At 46.6% G+C, this 19,961-nt stretch overlaps 2 protein-coding genes across 3 annotated transcripts in view; one reads left to right on the top strand and one right to left on the bottom strand.

The window, feature by feature from the left end:
- The window catches only part of LOC147099792 (ferritin heavy chain, oocyte isoform-like), a 346,456-nt gene that overhangs the window by 276,964 nt on the left and 49,531 nt on the right, over positions 1 to 19,961 (top strand). The gene's annotated exons all lie outside the window — the stretch shown is intronic.
- LOC147099795 (ferritin heavy chain, oocyte isoform-like) lies at positions 1,448 to 17,665 on the bottom strand. Its single transcript, XM_085969163.1, has 3 exons — positions 17,600 to 17,665; positions 2,125 to 2,250; positions 1,448 to 1,776 (listed from the first exon to the last, which is right to left on the bottom strand). The coding sequence occupies exons 1-3, from the start codon at positions 17,663 to 17,665 to the stop codon at positions 1,624 to 1,626; spliced, it is 345 nt and encodes a 114-aa protein (XP_085825289.1). The 3' UTR covers positions 1,448 to 1,623.

Raw genomic sequence — 19,961 nt, 5'->3', positions numbered from 1 at the left:
ATATTTTGTGGGAATACAGTTCCGCACGTATTCCTCGTCCTTCAATACCTTACCCAAGACCATGAGTGTTGGCAGGTTAGTCAAACAGGGTGGGGGAGGGGGAAGGAGAGTGGTCCCAGAACAAAGCCCAGTAGGGTACTCAGTTTCCCAGTAAGATATTTTCAAATTCTCTACCCCAAAGGGCTGTGGATGCTGAACCATTAACTATATTCAAGGCTCAGATAGATTTTTAGATTGTAGTGGGATCAAGGGATATGGAGATCGGGCTGGAAAGTAGAGGTGAGATTGAAGATCAGCCATGATTTTATTGAATGGTGGAGCAGGCTCAAGGGCCGCATGGCCTACTCCTGCTTCTAATTATGTTATGTGGATAGCAAGCCGATATGGCAATTGTTGATTCTCCTCCACCACCACATCAATTGTAATCCCCTTATCATGAGTTCAGTGAGCTCCAACATTGCTGGTCTGTGCAGCAGTTATTTGTTTCTCTGCCCAGAAAGGCTATAGCGGCAGTGGTGAGTTTGTTAAGAGTTACCCCCACTAATGACTGATGGGGATCTGTAGCAGTTTACTGAATACAAACTGCTCTTCCCCAGGGAAAATATAATTCTTAGAGAATGCGAAACCAGAGCTTTCTCTTCATTGGACTGAAATGACAGAACACAGTCACAGCAAATCATCCTTGTGTTTATTATAACTTGTATTTCATTGTAGTGGCTAAATTATAACTCTCCAAGCTCTCAAGGGCAGGGGGAATATTCATCACCATGCCAACAAGTACTTCTATTTAACTGCCTAGAGCCCAAGCTTTGGAATACCCTCCCTAAACCTCTCTGCCTCCTTTAAGACTCTAAAACCTACTTCTTACCAAGCTTCAGGGGTCCCTGGTCCCATTAGCTCATTTGGCTGAACACACCTTTGTACATTAAGCTGTTGTATTACAGCATTGCACTTTGTTTGCAACACAAGATTGACAAATTTCCAAGAAATACATAGAATATCAAAGTTAAATAGATTAAAATTACCCCGGCAAAAAATATAACTGTTCCCGTTGGTGGAAGGGTCGAGAACCAGAGGACACAGATTTAAGATGATTGGAAGGGGGCCCAAAGACGACTGAGGAAAAACTGAACGCAGCGAGTGGTTAGGACCTGGAATGCACTGCCTGAGAGGGTGATGGTGGCAGACTCAATCTCGGTTTCCAAAAAGGGAACTAGACAAGTACCTGAAGGATAAAATGGCAGGGCTCCAGAGAAAGGGCAGGGTGTAGTACTAGCCGAAGTGCTCCTGCAGAGAGCCAGCATGGGCTCGACAGGCCTCTTGTGCTGTAACCATTCTATGACCAAATCCCATGACAACACTGCTGCACAGCCCAGTGTAATACTGGAAATGTAACCAAGTTATGCTAACTGGAACAAAAACCACTAAAATTTAGAAGGAGACAAAATCCAGTCAAATATAGAACAGTTTATTTACAGTTAGTGACATTTCACAGTAAGAGCCCAGGTCTCTCAGCTCTTGCACAAAGTCACAAACCATCATTCCCTACAGGACAGGCATCTCGCACACAATTATAAATACAAGTACTAAACACAATAGGCTTCATCCCTGCAGTCAGTTTAGTCACTCTTCCCCCAGGGTGTGCTTGTCAAACAGGTACTCCCCCATGCCATTCTCAGGGGCTCCCAGTCTCTTCAAGTTGGTGATGTGATCTCCAAGCTTCTTGAGCATCTTCACTTGCTCATCCAAGTAGTGGGTCTCCAGGAAGTCACACAACTGGAAAAAAGAGGGAAACTAGTTATGTCCAGCAGCAGATTTCAAGGAACATCCTAGCTTCCCCGCAAGAGTTCAATCCACTTGGACTGCAGGATAGTGTTGTGGTGCAATTGAGATTAAAGGAATTACTGCATCATTAGATTAAACTTCCTGCAGAATAGGGGCATAGATCCTAAAATCACTGGGACACATTCACTAGGCAATGTCCACAGTAGGCCAACCTCCCACCACTCAAAAACCTAAAAGGCACCAACACAAAGCTATTGAGCGTGAAGATCTTTTGATTAGGCTCACGGTACCACCACCGCCAACTTAACAAATGCCCACATTACAGCTTCAAGAACTTACATGAGGGTCAGTCCTAACAGTGGCGAGTTTGTGCAGATCCAGCAGACTCTGGTTGACATTCTTCTCCAGCTGCAGAGCTCTCTGCATCACCTCCAGACCATTGCTCCACTCATCCCGCTCTGGTTTCTGGAAAGGGAAATTCAGACAGTTCACTGTACAATGGAATAAACAAACAAGAAAGTATTGAAGGAAATTAGGGGTGCAAATATCGAATGTTACCATGAACCAATGTGTTAGAAGAAAATAGAACTACAGCATTAAGCCAACACAACTACTGGAGTCAAATAACAGATGTAGTTAAGGGGAAGCTAGATAAGTACTAGGGAGAGGTGGATAGAACAATATGCAGATAGGGTTAGATGAAGCATGGCTCGTGGAGTATAAACTCTGTCATGGACCCACTTGGCCAAATGGCCTGTTTGTTCTAAATTGGAACCAATGGCTTTAGAAAGTCTTTGAAACAATCAGTCTACGGGTCCCAGACAGAAGGTCACTCGTTTATTGAGCCAAACCTTGATGTCCTCCAAGATGATTCGGCCTCCACGCCGATTCTGGAATTTCATCAGTTTCTCCGCGTGCTCCCGTTCCTCGTGCGACTGCTCCTTGAAGAACTCGGCAAAGTGACGCAGGGCAACATCATCCCGGTCAAAGTAGAAGGACTATGGAGAGATCAGAAAAGTAGTTGGGTATCCAATGGCAGATCTATCATGGGTATTGTACATAAAGCCAACCTGGATTTTGCTTTCTTTCAAAGGTTTAACGTCTCACTGAACTCGTTGTACATGAAAACTAGCACAGGCCTACTTACTTCACTAACCTGGTAGAGAGTGGACAATCTGACCCCTAGCAATAGGGAAGCTGGCCAATGGAAATGGCAAAAGAACCAGAGGCTACATGAGGAAACTCAAGTGCATGTACTGCCTAAAAGGGTGGTGGGAGCAGATTAAATAGTAACTTGCAAATATTGGCCCAGAGCTATTGCCAAGGGGCACTAAACAAACCCATTAAAGTAGAGTCTAGTCACAGTGCACAATTCATGTAGTACATCAAAGAGAAACTGGTCTGAGTCTTACTGGCTACATTCATCCCATGAACTAAAATTACCACAAGCAGCATTAATTTGGCACCTTCAACACTAATCAAGGCATTGCACAGAAGAACCAGATACCAAGGAATAAAGGTTCATAAGCCTTCAGAATTTGAAGTGCTTGGTCAAGGTCAAGAAGTAGGAAAGCAGAGGAGTTAAGGGAGAGTTCCACTGAGTAGGGTCAAAGTGGCTGAAGGCTTTACCACCATTAAAGCAAAAGGGAGCTAGAGAAAAAGACAGAAGGGCCCAAACTAGTACTTAAAACTAGGAGGTTAAGAATATTAGGAACAGGAGTAGGCCATTCAGCCACCCAAGCCTGCTCCACCATTCAATTTGATCATGGCTGACCTGTAGCTTTACTCCATCCCCCTGGAGACCCTTACCCAACAAAACATCCGTCTTGAAAGCTCCAATTGTCCCAGCATCCACAGCTTGCGGGATGGGAGGGCAGGAAAAGAAAGTGTTCCGGATTTCCACCACCCTTGTGTGAAAAAGTGCTTCCTGACTTCCCTCCTAAATGGGCTACTTCTAATTTGAAGATTACATCCCCTCATTGCAAAAGCAAGGTAGGAAAAAGCCATGGGGTGATTTAGAAGTGAGGATAAGAATTCTGAATGCCACACATTGAATGCAGAGTGTATTCCAAATATAAACTTCAACACCCTCACAAGAGCCCAGGAGAGAGTCATTAAGATACTCAGAATAAGGTTCAGCTATTGCAAGGACCAGGAGAGGCAGTTTGTTGATGAACACACAAGCTGATAAATTGCATTATTATAGCTTTAAAAAATGAATTTACTGTGCATAGATTGAGGGGTGGGCTAGATACAGCACAGAATTTAGTAAAGTCACATTACATAGTCTCCATTGTGAAGTGGTCAGAAATACAAGACTCACCATGGAGAGATAAACATAGGAGGAATAGAGCTCCATGTTGATCTGCTTGTTGACAGCATCCTCACAGTCCTTGTGGTAGTTCTGACACACTTGAGAAGCCATCCTAATTATTATTATTTATTGCTAAATCTAAACTTTGTTGAAGTAAGAAGCTGGGATTTAACCAACCCCCCAAACTCCTAGTATTTATACTGCTGGATAATCCAGGGCGTGGCCGCCTAGGTGATGAGTGACATTCCTCAATACCCAATCAGAAGTGGCAGCCTCTCTCAGAGCACCAATCAAGTAAAGGGAGGAGGGGGAGATGACACCCAGAGCCAATCATGACTTTGAAAAATGAGTGTCATTGGCTGACAAGGCAATAAGGATCCCAAAGGAAGGGGACACTAGCGTAGATTTAGACTTGAATGTAGGAAGTATGATTAAGAAGGTTGCAGATGATACAAAAATTGGCTGTGTGGTTGATAATGAAGGAAGCTGAAGACTGCAGGAAGATATCAATGGACTGGTCAGGTGGGCAGAACAGTGGCAAAAGGAATTCAATCTGGAGAAGTGTGAGGTCATGCATTTGTGGAGGGCTAACAAGGCAAGGGAATACACAAGGGTAGGACACTGAGAAGTGCAGAAGATCAGAGGGGCCTTGGAGTGCATGTCCACAGATCTCTGAAGGTAGCTGGACAGGTAGATAAGTTGGTTAAGAAGGCATACGGGATACTTGCCTTTATTAGCCGAGGCATAGAATATAAGAGCAGGGAGGTTATGCTTGAAATGTATAAAACACTAGTTAGGCCGCAGCTAGAGTACTGCGTGCAGTTCTGGTCACCACATTACAGGAAGGATGTGATTGCACTAGAGAGGGTACAGAGGAGATTTACGAGGATGTTGCCTGGGCTGAAGAATTTTAGCTATGAGGAAAGATTGGATAGGCTGGGTTGTCCTATTTATCCCTCAAATAAAAACAGAAAATGCCGGAGACATGTGGTGTATGTAACCGTTCCACCTTTAAGAGAACTATTTTAAGAGATGCACTACTTTATCTTGGCTGCTGTATACTGTAATACCGGTGGTGACCACACCGGTATATAAGTGCTGTGTAATGATTTATTGGGCAGTTCAGCCTGACTTCCGACTAGTAAAGACCTGTTGAATTTACTCTTGTGGTCTGTGTGCAGCGATTCTTATTAACAATAACTAGAACACACAGACTTAACAGTGGCGACGATGACGATCTTACCCTGCGGCAGAGATATATCCAAGGCAGTTTAACGGGCGTCGAGAAGAGGCATCCGCCCTCGTCATCCTGCTGAGAAAAGACTCGGGTCTGAAGAGCAAGGAAGAATCCTGACACGAAGCCTTCCATCAGCAACAGGCAGTGATCATCCCTTCTATCACGGTGGTGGGTAAGCCGATCAGCGACGAGCAGCAAGTCGGCCACGTTGGCTGTGAAGTAGGGGAGGGAAAAACGGAGGATATAAGGGCGGCGAACTCGACCACGGCCGGGGAAAAGAGCCGGACAGAAGTCGGGGCCAGAGGCGCTGAGACTGGGGCAGCGTAAGGCACGGGAGCCGCGGTGAATGCAAACGCAACCAGAGTAAAAGACTGGGCTGCAAGCGGGCTGGGAGATGCAACAGCGTCGAGAGAGAGCTCGACCGCGACCGGGGAAAAAGGCCGGGCAGCTACCGAGGCCGCGAGGCGTGGGATTAAAAAAAAAAAAAAACGCGGAGAACTCAGCCGCAGCCGGGGGAAAGGACCGGACTGCAAGAGGGGCTGGGAGGCACGATTTGAGAACCGCTGGGGAGGGCGAACGCAGCAATACGGCAATCGCCATTACAGCCAGCGGGGGAGAAAGCCAAATGCGGGAAGCCGCCATTTTCGTAGGCGGGGGAAGAAGACAAGTGCGGGAAACCGCCATTTTGAAAAAAAAAAAAAAATTCTTTTTGTTTCTCAAGAAGATTGCGAGGATGCCTAAGCGTGGTAACATCAACGATTTCGATCCCGATGTTGAAGATTGGGCCACGTATGTAGAACGCATAGAGATTTATTGTAAGGCAAATAAAATATCAGATGAAGATAAAGCACTAACCTTACTAAACTCAATGGGTGCGAAGACATACGGGCTATTGAAGCACCTTCTATCACCAGCTAAACCGGCGGATCAGGCTTTCGCTAATATTGTTGCTGTCCTGAGAAATCATTTGAACCCCACACCGCTGATGTTAGCGGAACGATTTAAATTTTATGCGAGAACGCAACTGAAAGAGGAAAGCAACGCGGAGTATTTAATTGAACTGCGTAAGTTAGCGAAATACTGTCAGTTTGGGGAAAGACTGACAGAGGCACTGAGAGACAAATTCGTGTGTGGATTGTCGAAAGAAGGAACACAAAAGCGGCTGCTTGAAGAGAATGATCTTACACTTGATAAGGCTGTCACTATTGCAGCATCGCACGAAGCCGCAGCGAGAGGCACTGCGGAAATGCAGCTGAAGGCAGCGGTACTCAGCGTAGATCAAATGGCTTTGGGTACAGCGAAATGTTATCGTTGTGGAAAGACAACACACGATCAGAACCAATGCTGGTTTAAAAATCAGGAATGTAGAAAATGTGGCAAGCTTGGTCACATAGCTAAAGTATGCCGGTCAGGAAAGAAGACCAGCAACAAAAAGTCACCGCAGGAAAAGTGCAGAAAGGTACATAAGGTGGCTGAGAAGAGTTCGGATGAACAGAATTCGGATTCAGACTCCAACAGCAAGGAACTGGGTAGTCTGAGAATTCACAATGTGAGTAAGGAAGCTGACCTACAAACCATCTGGGTCACACTTCAGATAGCAGGAGTCCAAGTGAAGATGGAATTGGACACCGGATCGGTGTTGACGGTCATGAATAAGCAAGATTACAAAAGGTTATTCACACATATTCCCCTACGGGATACGGAGATAGCATTGCAGACATACACGGGGCAAAGAGTATACCCCATCGGAAAGATAAAAGTCAAGGTGGTACACAAGGGCAAAGAACACCAAGGAATGTACTACCTGAGGGAGGTCCACCACTTCTGGGACGGGAGTGGATCAGGAAAATAAATATGGACTGGCACTCCCTAAAAGCAATAATGGTAGATTCCGGAAAAAAGATGTCAAACCTGAACGATTGTCCAGAATATTGGATGAGGTTAAAGAGGTGTTCCAACAGGGACTGGGAACACTGAGAGGAATTACGGCAAAAATCATGATTGCAGAACATGCAAACCCAAAATTTTTCAAAGCCAGACCGGTACCTTATGCGATACGACCTGCTGTGGAAGCTGAGCTGGAAGGGCTAGAACGTTCAGGAGTACTGTCTAAGGTGGACTGGAGTGAGTGGGCCACGCCCATTGTTCCCGTCATGAAGCGTTCATCGAGTAACAAGCCAGGGGAACCGGGGAAGGTCCGCATCTGTGGAGACTTCAAGATCACGGTTAATCCGGTGCTTCACACGGTGCAATATCCGCTTCCGCGGATTGAGGATATCTTTGCTTCATTGTCTGGCGGGAAACACTTCACCAAGATAGACCTGGCGCAAGCGTACTTACAGATGGAAGTTGAGGAAGAGTCGCGCCAGTATCTCTCAATCAACACGCACAGAGGCTTGTATCGATATAATAGACTGGTTTTTGGAGTGGCTTCGGCTCCAGCAATTTGGCAGAGGGCCATGGAGCAGGTATTACAGGGAATTCCAAGCACTCAATGTTACTTGGACGATATCCTGATTACAGGAGATGACGTTGAGGAACACCTTGCAAATTTGAAACTGGTGCTCACCAGATTGAAGGAATATGGACTTCGAGTTAATCGCCAGAAATGTGAGTTCTTTCAGAAACGGATCTCGTACTGTGGTCATGTCATTGACCAGGAGGGGCTGCACAAGTCACCTGACAAGATCGAAGCTGTTGTGAAGGCTCCCGCTCCGGAAAATTTATCCCAGTTGAGGTCGTTCCTAGGGTTGATTAACTATTACCATAAGTTTCTGCCAAATCACGGTGCTGCACCCGCTGAACGCTCTTTTGCAGAAAGAAGTACCGTGGAAGTGGAGCGAGGACTGTAAGAAGGCCTTTCGCAAAAGCAAGGCATTGATCACCTCAGAGGAAGTGTTGGCTCACTTCAACCCAACGCTACCTATTCGTTTAGCTTGTGATGCTTCTCCTTATGGTATTGGAGCAGTACTCTCACACAAGTTGCCAAATGGCTTGGAAAGGCCAGTCGCATTTGCATCCAGATCATTGACCTCCGCTGAGCGCAACTATGCTCAGATAGATAGGGAGGCTCTCAGCCTTGTGTGGGGAGTAAAGAAGTTTAATCATTACCTGCAGGGCCAGAAGTTTACACTGCTGACAGACCACCAGCCGTTGGTATCCATTTTTAACCCTAAGAAGGGTGTTTCGGTGATGACAGCACAGAGGCTCCAGAGATGGTCCCTTTTCCTAGGGGCACATCAATATCAGATAGAATTCAAAGGTACAAAGCAGCATGGTAATGCTGATGGGCTGTCGCGCCTGCCACTACCTACTGAGGAGGAGGCACCGACGGTTGACCCGGTGGAGTTCTTTCACTCGACCATCATCGAATGTTTACCTGTCACCAATGCAAATATTGAAAGGGAGACTAGGAATGACCCGACACTGGCCCGGGTCTACGAATTGACAGTAAAGGGATGGCCAGCCCATGGTGATCCACTGTTACCGGCATTCTCAGCAAGACGAGAACAGCTGTCCATCTGTCAGGGAACATTGATGTATGGAACAAGGGTGATTATCCCTCCTAAGTTAAGAGAGAGAGTTCTAAAAGAACTACATGAAGGTCATCTGGGGGGAGTCAAGATGAAAAGCCTTGCTGGGCTTATGTGTGGTGGCCGGGTATCGACCAACAGATAGAGGATCTGACGAAAAGCTGCTCAGGGTGCCAAAAAGTCCAAAATGCACCTCCAATTGCACCGCTGCATCCATGGGAATGGCCTTCAACCCCATGGCAATGTGTACATATTGACTTTGCTGGTCCATTCATGGATTCCATGTTTTTAATTGCGGTGGACGCACATTCTAAATGGCCAGAAGTGATTAAAATGACTACCACTACCTCGGAGAAGACGATCGCGGTGCTAAGAACGATATTTGCAAGAAATGGATTGCCAGAGCAAATATGTTCGGACAACGGACCACAGTTCGTGTCAGAGGAATTCCAGAAATTCCTGAAGAAGAATGGGGTGAAACATTATACCTCTGCCCCATATCATCCAGCTACGAATGGGCTGGCCAAGAGGTTTGTGCAGACGTTCAAAAAGGCAATAAAGGCCATGAGCGAAGATCAGATTCCACTGCAACACAAGGTGGACAATTTCCTACTGGCATATCGAAACGCCACCCATGCAACAACAAACCAAAGTCCTGCCATGATGTTCTATAACAGGAGGTTGCGGTCCAGGTTGGACTTGTTAAAACCAAATGTGCGGAGGGAAGTCGAAAACAAACAGTTCCACCATATCAATAACAAGCCCACTCGGAGTTTTGAAATAGGACAACCGGTGTTAGCCAGGGACTATAAAAACGAGAAATGGCAATCTGGAACAATTCGGGCCAGGCAAGGACCCCTGATGTACACGGTAGATGTTGGTGAAAATGTAATGCGACGTCATGCTGACCAACTGGTGGGATCGAGAACAAGGGTCGAGCCCATGGTTACGACAGAGACAACCGTGGAGGAAGTTAGTGAACCTGAAGCATCTACCTCAGAAGTGAATATACCTGATGATGATGTCCTATCCATAGGGGATCAACTAGATGAGTCACCCCAGCAACGAGAACCAGAGACCCCTGAAAGGCGTTATCCGTCTCGGATCAGGAGGCCTCCTCAGAGACTGAATCTGTGAACTGTTTTTACATGAAGTTGTGTATATATGTTATTATGTTATGTTTAATGGGGAATATATACTGTTAAGCTAAAAAGGGAGGATTGTGGTGTATGTAACCGTTCCACCTTTAAGAGAACTATTTTAAGAGATGCACTACTTTATCTTGGCTGCTGTATACTGTAATACCGGTGGTGACCACACCGGTATATAAGTGCTGTGTAATGATTTATTGGGCAGTTCAGCCTGACCTCCGACTAGTAAAGACCTGTTGAATTTACTCTTGTGGTCTGTGTGCAGTGATTCTTATTAACAATAACTAGAACACACAGACTTACCAAGACACTCGGCAGGTCAGGCAGCGTCTGTGAAGAGAGAAACAGAGTCAACGTTTCAGGTCGATGACCTTTCGTCAGAACTGGAAAAAAGCCGGAAATGGAACAGATTCTTAAGCAAGTGAAGAGGCTGGGAAAGGGGGGAGGGGAGGAAAGAACAAAAGGGAAGGTCTGTGATAGGATGGAAGGCAGGAGAGATTAAGAGACATTGGCCCAGTAATTCGGCTCGGGTGATTGCCGCGCGTGCAAGGCCCCAAGGTGGACTCACCCGGCGCGCCGACATCTGAAATCTGGCCCGCAATGACATTCCTGTGACTGGCCAGCTTGAGGTCCTGCCGCGCTGTGCGTGCGTGACCCAGCGGCGTACTTAGTGCGATGAGCCGGCTGGGATCACGTGGGCACTGGGCAACCAATGGGAGGTTGCAAAAGTTCATTCATAAGTTTGACAGTGAGAGCTGTCAAACTCATGAAAACTGCTGGCCCCAAAACACGACTTAAACCTGAAAGAAAATTTAAAAAAAACATTGCAATACTTAAATGAACCATAAATAACTATGAAAAACTATTTTAAACAATAATTTTAAAATTTGAAAAAAAAAATTTTATAAAAAATCGGGGCTAAAACTAAACTTACCTTACTGTAAATTCTTAAAAATTACAAACCTGTGGAAAAAAAAAAATCTAAATTGTATTAATAGACCGCTTACCTGAAAAACTAAGTACTTACGTGTGGTTTTTCCGTGTGTAAATATCGGAGGCCTTTACACACGCGCAACTCTGGGGGAAAAAAAAGGGAATTTCACTGCGCACGTGCTGCCTGTGCAGCTGCGCGCGCTGTGCCTCTGAACCCCTTCGTTCAGAGGACTGGAAGTGCCGGCGTTCCCCGCATGCACGGTGCTTCCTGAACGCCGGCATTTCCACCGGCCAGATGCGTGAGTACCCAGACCGTACTCACGCATTTGGACCCGAATTACTGGGCCATTGAGAGATATTCAAGGCAAAGGGAGATGGTAATGGGACAGGTTAAGAAACAAAGGATGGCTCTAGATGAAGTGTAAATTGTGCTTTCTTTTAAATATTAATCCCTCAACCAACATAACAAAAACAGATGATCCAGTCATTATCACATTGTTGTTTGTGGGAGCTTGCTGTGTGCAAATTGGCTGCTATGTTTCCTACATTACAACAGTGACTACACTTCAAAAAGTACTTCATTGGCTGTAAAGTGCTTTGAGACGTCCGGTGGTCGTAAAAGGCGCTATAGAAATGCAAGTCTTTCTTTTCCCTAGTCTCATTCTTTTGTATTTTCCCACATTAAATGCCATTTTCCACCCACCTATCCCGATCCCTTTGTATTTGTAGGTCCGCCTCACCCCCATTATTAGATTCATGCCAGCTTTAAATGATGGTTAACTGTGTATGTGTGTTTTTTGTAATGTTTTAAATATGACCTTTTGCACGAGTACATTCCATGTATTTGACATGTACTGGGGTAAGTCTGGTCTATCCGCCGGGGAAAGGATGTTTGAGTTAAGCTGACGGGATTGGGGGGATTGCAGGAAGAGAGAGGCAATCACTGTGTGTACTCTTTTTGAGCAACCCATAAACAAAGAGACTAACTAAACTCAAAACATTAAGTGAAACTTAACAAATTAAGTTGAAATTTGGTTGCTGGGTGATGAATCACTCCAGTCCCCACGGGGCCCACCGGTCGCAGGAGGCCTCGAGCGTGCCGGGTTCACCGCGTGCTCCATCTCCAAGGACACCCGGGCACGAACGTGGCCACGGAAGAGCGGCAGTCAGTCGGCCGAACGACCCTCTGCTGCCTGGACCCAGTTGCTGGCAATCACTGTGTGTAGTGTTGGTTGTGTAGACTTTGTCCCACTGATGTGAAGAGACTATCTGTTATAGACTTGTTTTAGTGATTAATCTCTCTTGATGTTTGACTGTCGAGAAGGAAAGTACAAATGGAAAGAGGCGAGGAGACTGGTGAATCTTCTCTGGTGGAACAGGAAGTCCAGTAAATCATTCTGAGATGAGAGTTACTGAGGTTTCCCTCAATCTGGTCAGGGTAGGACGGTGCTGGGGTTCCATGGATACCTTGTGTTCCTGTTTGGACCACAACACTGTGGGATCAACAGGAAGGAACAGGCTAAGAAAGCACATCAAAGGTCTAACACTATTGAATGAAAGATGAAGTAAGGAAAAGTGGGACTAGTGGACTGACACACGTGTTCATGTGATACAGGTATGTTGAGAATAACCTCAGATTTTCACCCAAGGTCAAAACTCAGATAAAGCTCTAACACTGTGACCACGTCTCTAATTGTTTATCCTATAGTTACCTTGCTCTATTCTCCAACTCTCCATTAGGCTTAGAAGTGGCAGCTTTAGCCGTAGGAACCTAGTGCAGTGTGGTTCTAAGCCAATGGGACTCCATGAAGAGAGTATTGTTCTTCACCCCCTCCCCACCAACAGAAATGATCTTCACCAAGAAAAGAATCCCATAAAGGCCAGTTGGAACTCCCAGATTTGAATTAGGACAATTCTACTAGACTAGATTGGGTGTTTAACCAAATTGTCTGCAACTTAAAACATCAAATGAAACTTAAAATTTGGTTGCTGGGGTCGATGATGCATTCCAGTCGCTGCGGAGCCTACCCGTCACAGAAGGGCTCGAGCATGCTGGCCGACACCGCGTGCTCCATCTCCAGGGAGAACCAGGCGCAAACATGGCCACGGAAGACAGGCAGGCAAGCGGGCCGAACAACACTCAACCGCCCGCTGCTTGGACCAGTTAATGGCCTTTTTGGGAAGGCCCAGGAGCAGTCCTCCGAGAAGGTCCTCTCATCTGCCTGCTCCCTCCACACTGGGTGACCGAAGATCAGGAGCGTGGGACTGAAGTGCAACCCAAAATTGAGCAGCTCCTTTCACATAATGAATGAAAGGAGGACTGCCACCTCACATTCTGTGTAAACACAGCCCAGTGTACTCTTTTAGTTTGGACCAACAACAAATTTGACTGTAAATTAACAAAAGTTCAACTAAAACATAAATCAAATTAAAATTTGGTTTTCCGGGTTGACGAGGCACTCCAGTCCCCGCGGCGCCCACCGGTCGCGGAAATACTCAAGCGTGCCGGCGGACACCGCGTGCTCCATCTCCAGGGCCACTTGGGCGCAAACATGGCCGCGGAAGAGAGGCAGGCAATCCGGCTGAACGACCCCCCGGACCAATTGATGGCTTTTTTTAGCCAGGCCCACAAGGGTGACCGTAGATCAGGAGCGTGGGACTGAAGTGCAACCAAAAATCAAGGAGCAGCCTCTTCAGGTAATGAAAGAGGGGCTGCAACCTCTCACATTCTATGTAAACGTGAAACACGGACTCCTCCAGGCCGCAAAAAATGCAGGCGGCCTGGGAGTCCGTGAACCTATTTAAAACCATATTGCACGGGACCGCTCCGTGCAACACCCTCCAGGCCAAGTCCCCGATGGAACAAGGGAGGACTCCCGCGTAGAGCGCCCTCCATTGGGGACCTCCGCCACCGCCGGTCAGCAAGACGCCACGCCAAGGCGTGTCCGGATGGCAGACGCAGACGGCAAAGTGGTGTCTGCGCAGGAGCAGCCCGTACAGGAAACTCCTCCGCACGGAATGAAAAGGCACGGAGGGTCTTTCCTCGAGACGGCGCAAGTTGTGAGGAGCCGGTTTCCGAGGGGAGTTTCGGGGCCGGGCGCCGATTAGGAACTCCGTCCGAACGGGGGCAAGCTCGGACGGGATCGCCCCACGTGCTCAAGCCGCCTCGATACACCTAGTGGAGCCGGGGCCCAGTGCCACTTTCACCGCCTCAATGGCTTGGACCACGAGCCGGACGTTGGCCCAGGACAGGCGCCGCGCCAGCTCCTCCAGCGCCATCCAGCCCGCTCCTCCGCCATCGAGCAGATCCCCGACTCTGGTCACCTTGCCAGGCACAGCCCTGCGCTCCGCCAGCCACCCGAACCCACGGTCGTGAAGGTGCGGATTCCTGAGCAACGGCACCCGAAGGAGAGCCGCTGCTCCTGAGGGGCGGGGGAGGAAAAAAAAAAAAAGAGTTCCGCCTGGAAGCGACGTAGTTCCAAACCCATAGCAGTTCCTGGTAGAAGACAGGCAGCTCCCGCAGGCTGGCACGCATGCCGCCCACTTTCACAAACAGGAGCTGCGTGGCGTAATTGAGGCCGCGCAGCTGGTGGAAGAAATACGTCGCCAACGCACACCATCTCAGAGGACACAGCCCAGCGTAGCTCTTGTCTGAAGACAACCAAATGTTATCAGAAAATAAGCAACCACTCAAATTTACAAGGAGACAAAATCCAGTCCAATGTTGGACAGTTTATTTACAGTTAGTGACAGTTGATATTACAGAGCCCAGGTCTCACAGCTCTTTGTACAAAGTCACACAACCCATCATTCCCTGAAGGACAGGGTCTCCCACACAATTATATAAACACGAGTACTGAACACAATAAGCTTCAGTCACTCTCCCCCAGGGTGTGCTTGTCAAACAAGTACTCTCCCATGCCATTCTCAGGGGCTCCCAGTCTCTTCAAGTTGGTGATGTGATCTCCAAGCTTCTTGATTATCTTCACTTGCTCATCCAAGTAGTGGGTCTCCAGGAAGTCACACAACTGAAAAGAAACAAAAAGTGAAACTAGTTATGGCCAGTAGCAGATATCAAGGAACATCCAAGCTCCCCCCACTTCCTCTAGAGTTGGGATTTTAATCCTCTTGGACTGGAGGATAGTCAAGTGGTGTAATTGAGATGATGTAAATTTGCTCAAATGATCTAGTAATTCCTGTACAATAGATGCTTAGATCCTGGAACCACTGCGACACACTTATTCTCAATGTCCACATAAGGCCAACTGTCCCATCCTCACCCCAACCCCCTTAAGAACCCAGGAGACACCCCAACACAAAGCGATTGGGCATGTAGATTGTTGAATCGGCTCAAGGACAGCAAGGTTCCACCACCTCCAACATACCCAAAAACCCAACAAGCACTTACATGAGGGTCAGTGCTCCCAGTGGAGAGTTTGTGCAGATCCAGCAGACTCTGGTTGACATTCTTCTCCATCTGCAGAGCTCTCTGCATCACCTCCAGACCATTGCTCCACTCATCCTGCTCTGGTTTCTGAAGGTGAAAGTCACAGTTCACTTACAATGAATTAAACAAAAAAGACACAAGACAGCACAAGGAAAACAGGGGTGAAAAGCAGCCAGAAATCCATGTTACCATGAACCAATGTGTCACAGGAATATAGAATGACAGCATTAAGCCACTAGAACCATGGATTCAAATTGGAACTAATTGCTTTAGAAAGTATTGGAAACAAGGGGAACCCAACAGAAGGCCACTCATTTATTGAATCCAACCTTGACGTCCTCCAAGATGATTCGGCCTCCACGCCGATTCTGGAATTTCATCAGTTTCTCAGCATCCTCGTGTTTCTCATGTGACTGCTCCTTGAGGAACTCTGCAAAGTGACGCAGGGCAACATCATCCCGGTCAAAGTAATAGGACTGTGGAGAGAATTTTAAACAGCTTCATCAGACCTAGATCTTCATATACAATGCAAGATTATATTTACCCCTAGTTAGCTAGTGAGTTCTTAATCTTGCAAAAATAGATAGAACCATAGAAGATAGGAGCAGTAGTAGGCCATTCGGCCCCTTGAGCCTGTTCCAACGTTCAGTGAGATCATGGCTGATCATCCAAACAAGTACCCTGTCCCTGGCTTCTCCCTTGATCCTGAAGATACCATTGGTTAACTAACAAAATGCAATTCACTTCACTAATCTGAACATGTTGGCCAGCTTCTCCTCCCAAGAACCAGGATGAAACAGTCAACCAACAAATATAAACTATAAACTACAGTTCAGGATTATATTTCATGACCAGTCAAACTAAACTCTACTGCTGGATAAGTAGTCCCTCCTCTACTTCCTGTCATTCAGATGAGATGTTAAACAGAGGCCCTGTCTGTCCTCAGGTGGATGTGAAAGATCTCAAGGCACTACTTCAGAGAACAGGGGAGTTCTCTCCAGATTCCCAGGCCAATATTTATCCCTCAACCAAAACAGATGATCTGATGAGTCTCATTGTTTGTGCAAGCTTACTGTGCACAAATTGGCTGCTGCATTTCCCACATAACAGGTGGCTTCATTGACTACCTCCCAAAGTGCCTTGTAGCCAAAGAGATCTAGGCACAGTGAACAAGGCTTCAACACCAGGATTCCCAGAACTTCACTTCCAGTTAAAAAGAAAGCTAGTGAGGACCTGCCATCATGTCACTCACTACAGTCACCCCACTGAAACTGAACTTTGTTTCATATCAACAAGCACCAACAGTCACTTGACCAGGTTTGTGCTCTTCTGTTACAAACTCAGGCAGCAGCTGAGCTAGTTCCATATATTAAACCTGCTCAACAGAGTGCAGCTGCTACAAGGAGCAGGCCATCAACTCAACAAGCTCACCCTGAAGTACTCACTGCTCAAAGATTGCTTCCCCAGGTAAGGAAGTCAAGAGAAATATAGTTTAAAGCCAGTTCATGGAACTACAGAATGTCCAGCTTTTAAGAATACAGCAACAAGGAATACAAGACTCACCATGGAAAGATAAACATAGGAGGAATAGAGCTCCATGTTAATTTGCTTGTTGACAGCATCCTCACAGTCCTTGTGGTAGTTCTGACGTACTTGGGAGGCCATCTTCACTATTTCCTGTTATACTATTACTGCTCACTAGCACCTAGAAAGTTCAAAAACTAACCCTTTCTAACTCAAGCTCTTGTATTTATACTACTGGGACAGCCTGCATTCAAACAAGGAATGACATCACCAATGACGATTGACAATCCCTGAGAGCCAATCAGGAATCTTTCCTGAATCCAGGCACCAATTAACAAAGGAGAGGGGGTGTGGGGGAGGAGGGGGTGAGACCCAGGGCCAATCAGAGCTATGGAAAACCGGCAGGTTTGGGAGATCAGTCTCGGTGATGTCACTGCTTTTGGGTTCCTTGACCTTCTTCAAATCGGAAAGTCTCTCGTTGTTTGATGCTCTCATTTGAATTAAATGACAATTTGCTGCTTTTCAAAAGCTCAAGGTGCTGAGAATCATCCTTCGCTATCGATGAATTTTCCTACAATCGTTCCTTCATCGTCGCTGGGTCAAAATCCTGGAACTCAATGCCTAACAGCATTGTGGGAGTACCTTCACCGCACGGAGTTCAAGAAGGCGGCTCACCCCCACCTTCTCCAGTGCGACTCGCGCCGAGCAATACATTCTGGCCGTTGACAGCGACGCCCACATCCCGTGAATTAATATTCTAAAAATGGAATAAATTGATTGGAAACATCTTTGTGTGTTATGGAACATACACCAGAGTATTATTCATTTCACATTTTCAGATTCTGTAGAACCGGGACCCATGAGGCTTGACTTTCCATTAAATATTTCTCCCCATCACACAATCCCTTCGGATGTAAAGACAGAAATTTCTCTTCCAGAAAAAACAGGCAAGTTCCCGATGGCGGGGAGTCCAGAACCAGGGGTCACAGTCTAAGGATAAGTGGGAAGCCATTTAGGACTGAGATGAGGAGGAATTTCTTCACCCAGAGAGTGGTGAACCTGTGACATTCTCTGCCACACAGGGCAGTTGAGGAAAATTCATTAAATATATTCAAGAAGGATTTGAATATATTTCTTGAGGCTAAAGGGATCAAGGGATATGGGGAGAAAGCAGGGACAGGGTACTGAATTTGGATGATCAGCCACGATCTCATTAAATGGCTGAACAGGCTCGAGTTGCCGAATGGCCGACTGATGCTCCAATCTTCTATGTTTCTCTGTGTATTTTCCAGCCCGTCACTCGGGGAGCTGCTACCAGGGCTGTGCTTCTTTGTAGTCAGACTGTAGGAAATGTATCGGCACGGAGCGGGGTGAACGTCGACCTCATAGATTTTGTGAGATGCAAACAGTTACCATTAGTGCCGTTCTGACCTCAGTGCGGGGAGTGCTTGCAGCCGAACCGCACCCGAGTTCAACGTGTTAAATTGGTATAGAACCTCGGTTAGACTACACTTGGAGTACGGTGCACGGTTCTGGTCTCCATAGAATCATAGAATAGTGCAGCACAGAAGGAGGCCATTCGGCCCATCGAGTCTGTCCCGGCTCGTTCAAAGAGCAATCCAGTTAGTCCCACTCCCCCGCTCTTTCCCCAGGAACCTGGAACTTTTTTCTACTTCAAGTATTTATCCAATTCCCTTTTGAAGGCCACTATTGAATCTGTATCCACCGCCCCATCAGGCAGCGCATTCCCAATCCTAACCACTCCTTGTGTAACAAAGTTTTTCCTCCTGTCGCCTCTGGTTCTTTTGCTAATCATCTTAAATCTGTGTCCTCTGGTTATCGACCCTTCAGCCATTGGAAACAGTTTCTCTTTATTTACTCTTTCGAAACCCTTCATGATTTTAAACACCTCTATCAAATCTCCTCTTAGCCTTTTCTGCTCGAAGGAGAATATTACAAAAAGGATATAGAGGCACTGGAGAAGGTGCACATTTGATTTACAAGGATGATAGCAGAACTGAGAGGTTATATCTATCAGGAATGACTGAACAAGCTGGGGCGCTTTTCTCTAGAAATAAGAAGGCTGAAGGGTGACCTAATGGAGGTCTTTAAAATTATGAAGGTGTTTTGATAAGGTAGATGGAAAGAAAATGCTTTCACTTGTGGGGGAGTCCAGAACTGAGGGCCATAAATATAAGATAGTCACTAATAAATCTAACAGGGGATTCAGGAGCAACTTCTTCAGTGGTGAGAATGTGGAACTCGCTACCACAAGGAGTAGTTGAGGCGAAGAGCAGAGATGCATTTAAGGGGAAGTTTGGAAAGAAGGGAATAGAAGGATATGCTGATCGGATTAGATGAAGAAGGGCAGGAGGAGGCTCGTGTGGAGCATAAACACTGGCACGGAGCAGTCGGGCCGAATGGCCAGTTTCTGTGCTGTAAATTCGATGTAATTCTTAAAACACGGGCGCCTGTAAAGTTTTTCACATCGAGTGAGCTGAAGACTTTGTTTTGTCTGAAACATGAAGCCATGAAACCCGTCAGCACGCAAACCCATCCCGACTCGTAGAATTGCGGCTCATCATCGTGTGAAATGTGGGGACTCAGATACCCCAGAAATGCCTCCGAGAGATGCAAAGACATCAACGTGGAATGGCTGAAGATGGCAATTTCATTGCACCCGCTGCAGTTCTCAGCGAAGTTCCTAAATTAGCGTGTAAACACTGGCGTGTTGCAGCTGCAGCATCATCAACGGTTGAATCCATTCCTGGGGGTGAAGGACACAAATGGAGATGCAGTCGGATTTGGAAAGGATGATTGCTATTTGGTATGAACTGCACAATGGGCCTGAATACCAATCAATACATTTATGGAGGAGCTGCTGGTATTGGGTTTATACATTGATGGAACAGGCAGGGAGGGGGAAGAGAGTTTCAGGAGAAGTATCTATTTAACTTGGGGGTTTTACTTTGTGCATTTAATGAAATACATTTACTCCTTCCGGAAGGATTATATTTTGTGGGAATACAGTTCCGCA

The sequence above is a fragment of the Somniosus microcephalus genome, chromosome 28 (genome assembly GCF_052327205.1).
Source record: "Somniosus microcephalus isolate GS21.2 chromosome 28, FLI_Smic_1.0, whole genome shotgun sequence".
NCBI classification, from domain to species: domain Eukaryota; kingdom Metazoa; phylum Chordata; class Chondrichthyes; order Squaliformes; family Somniosidae; genus Somniosus; species Somniosus microcephalus.
This window is presented reverse-complemented; position numbering and strand designations above follow the sequence as displayed.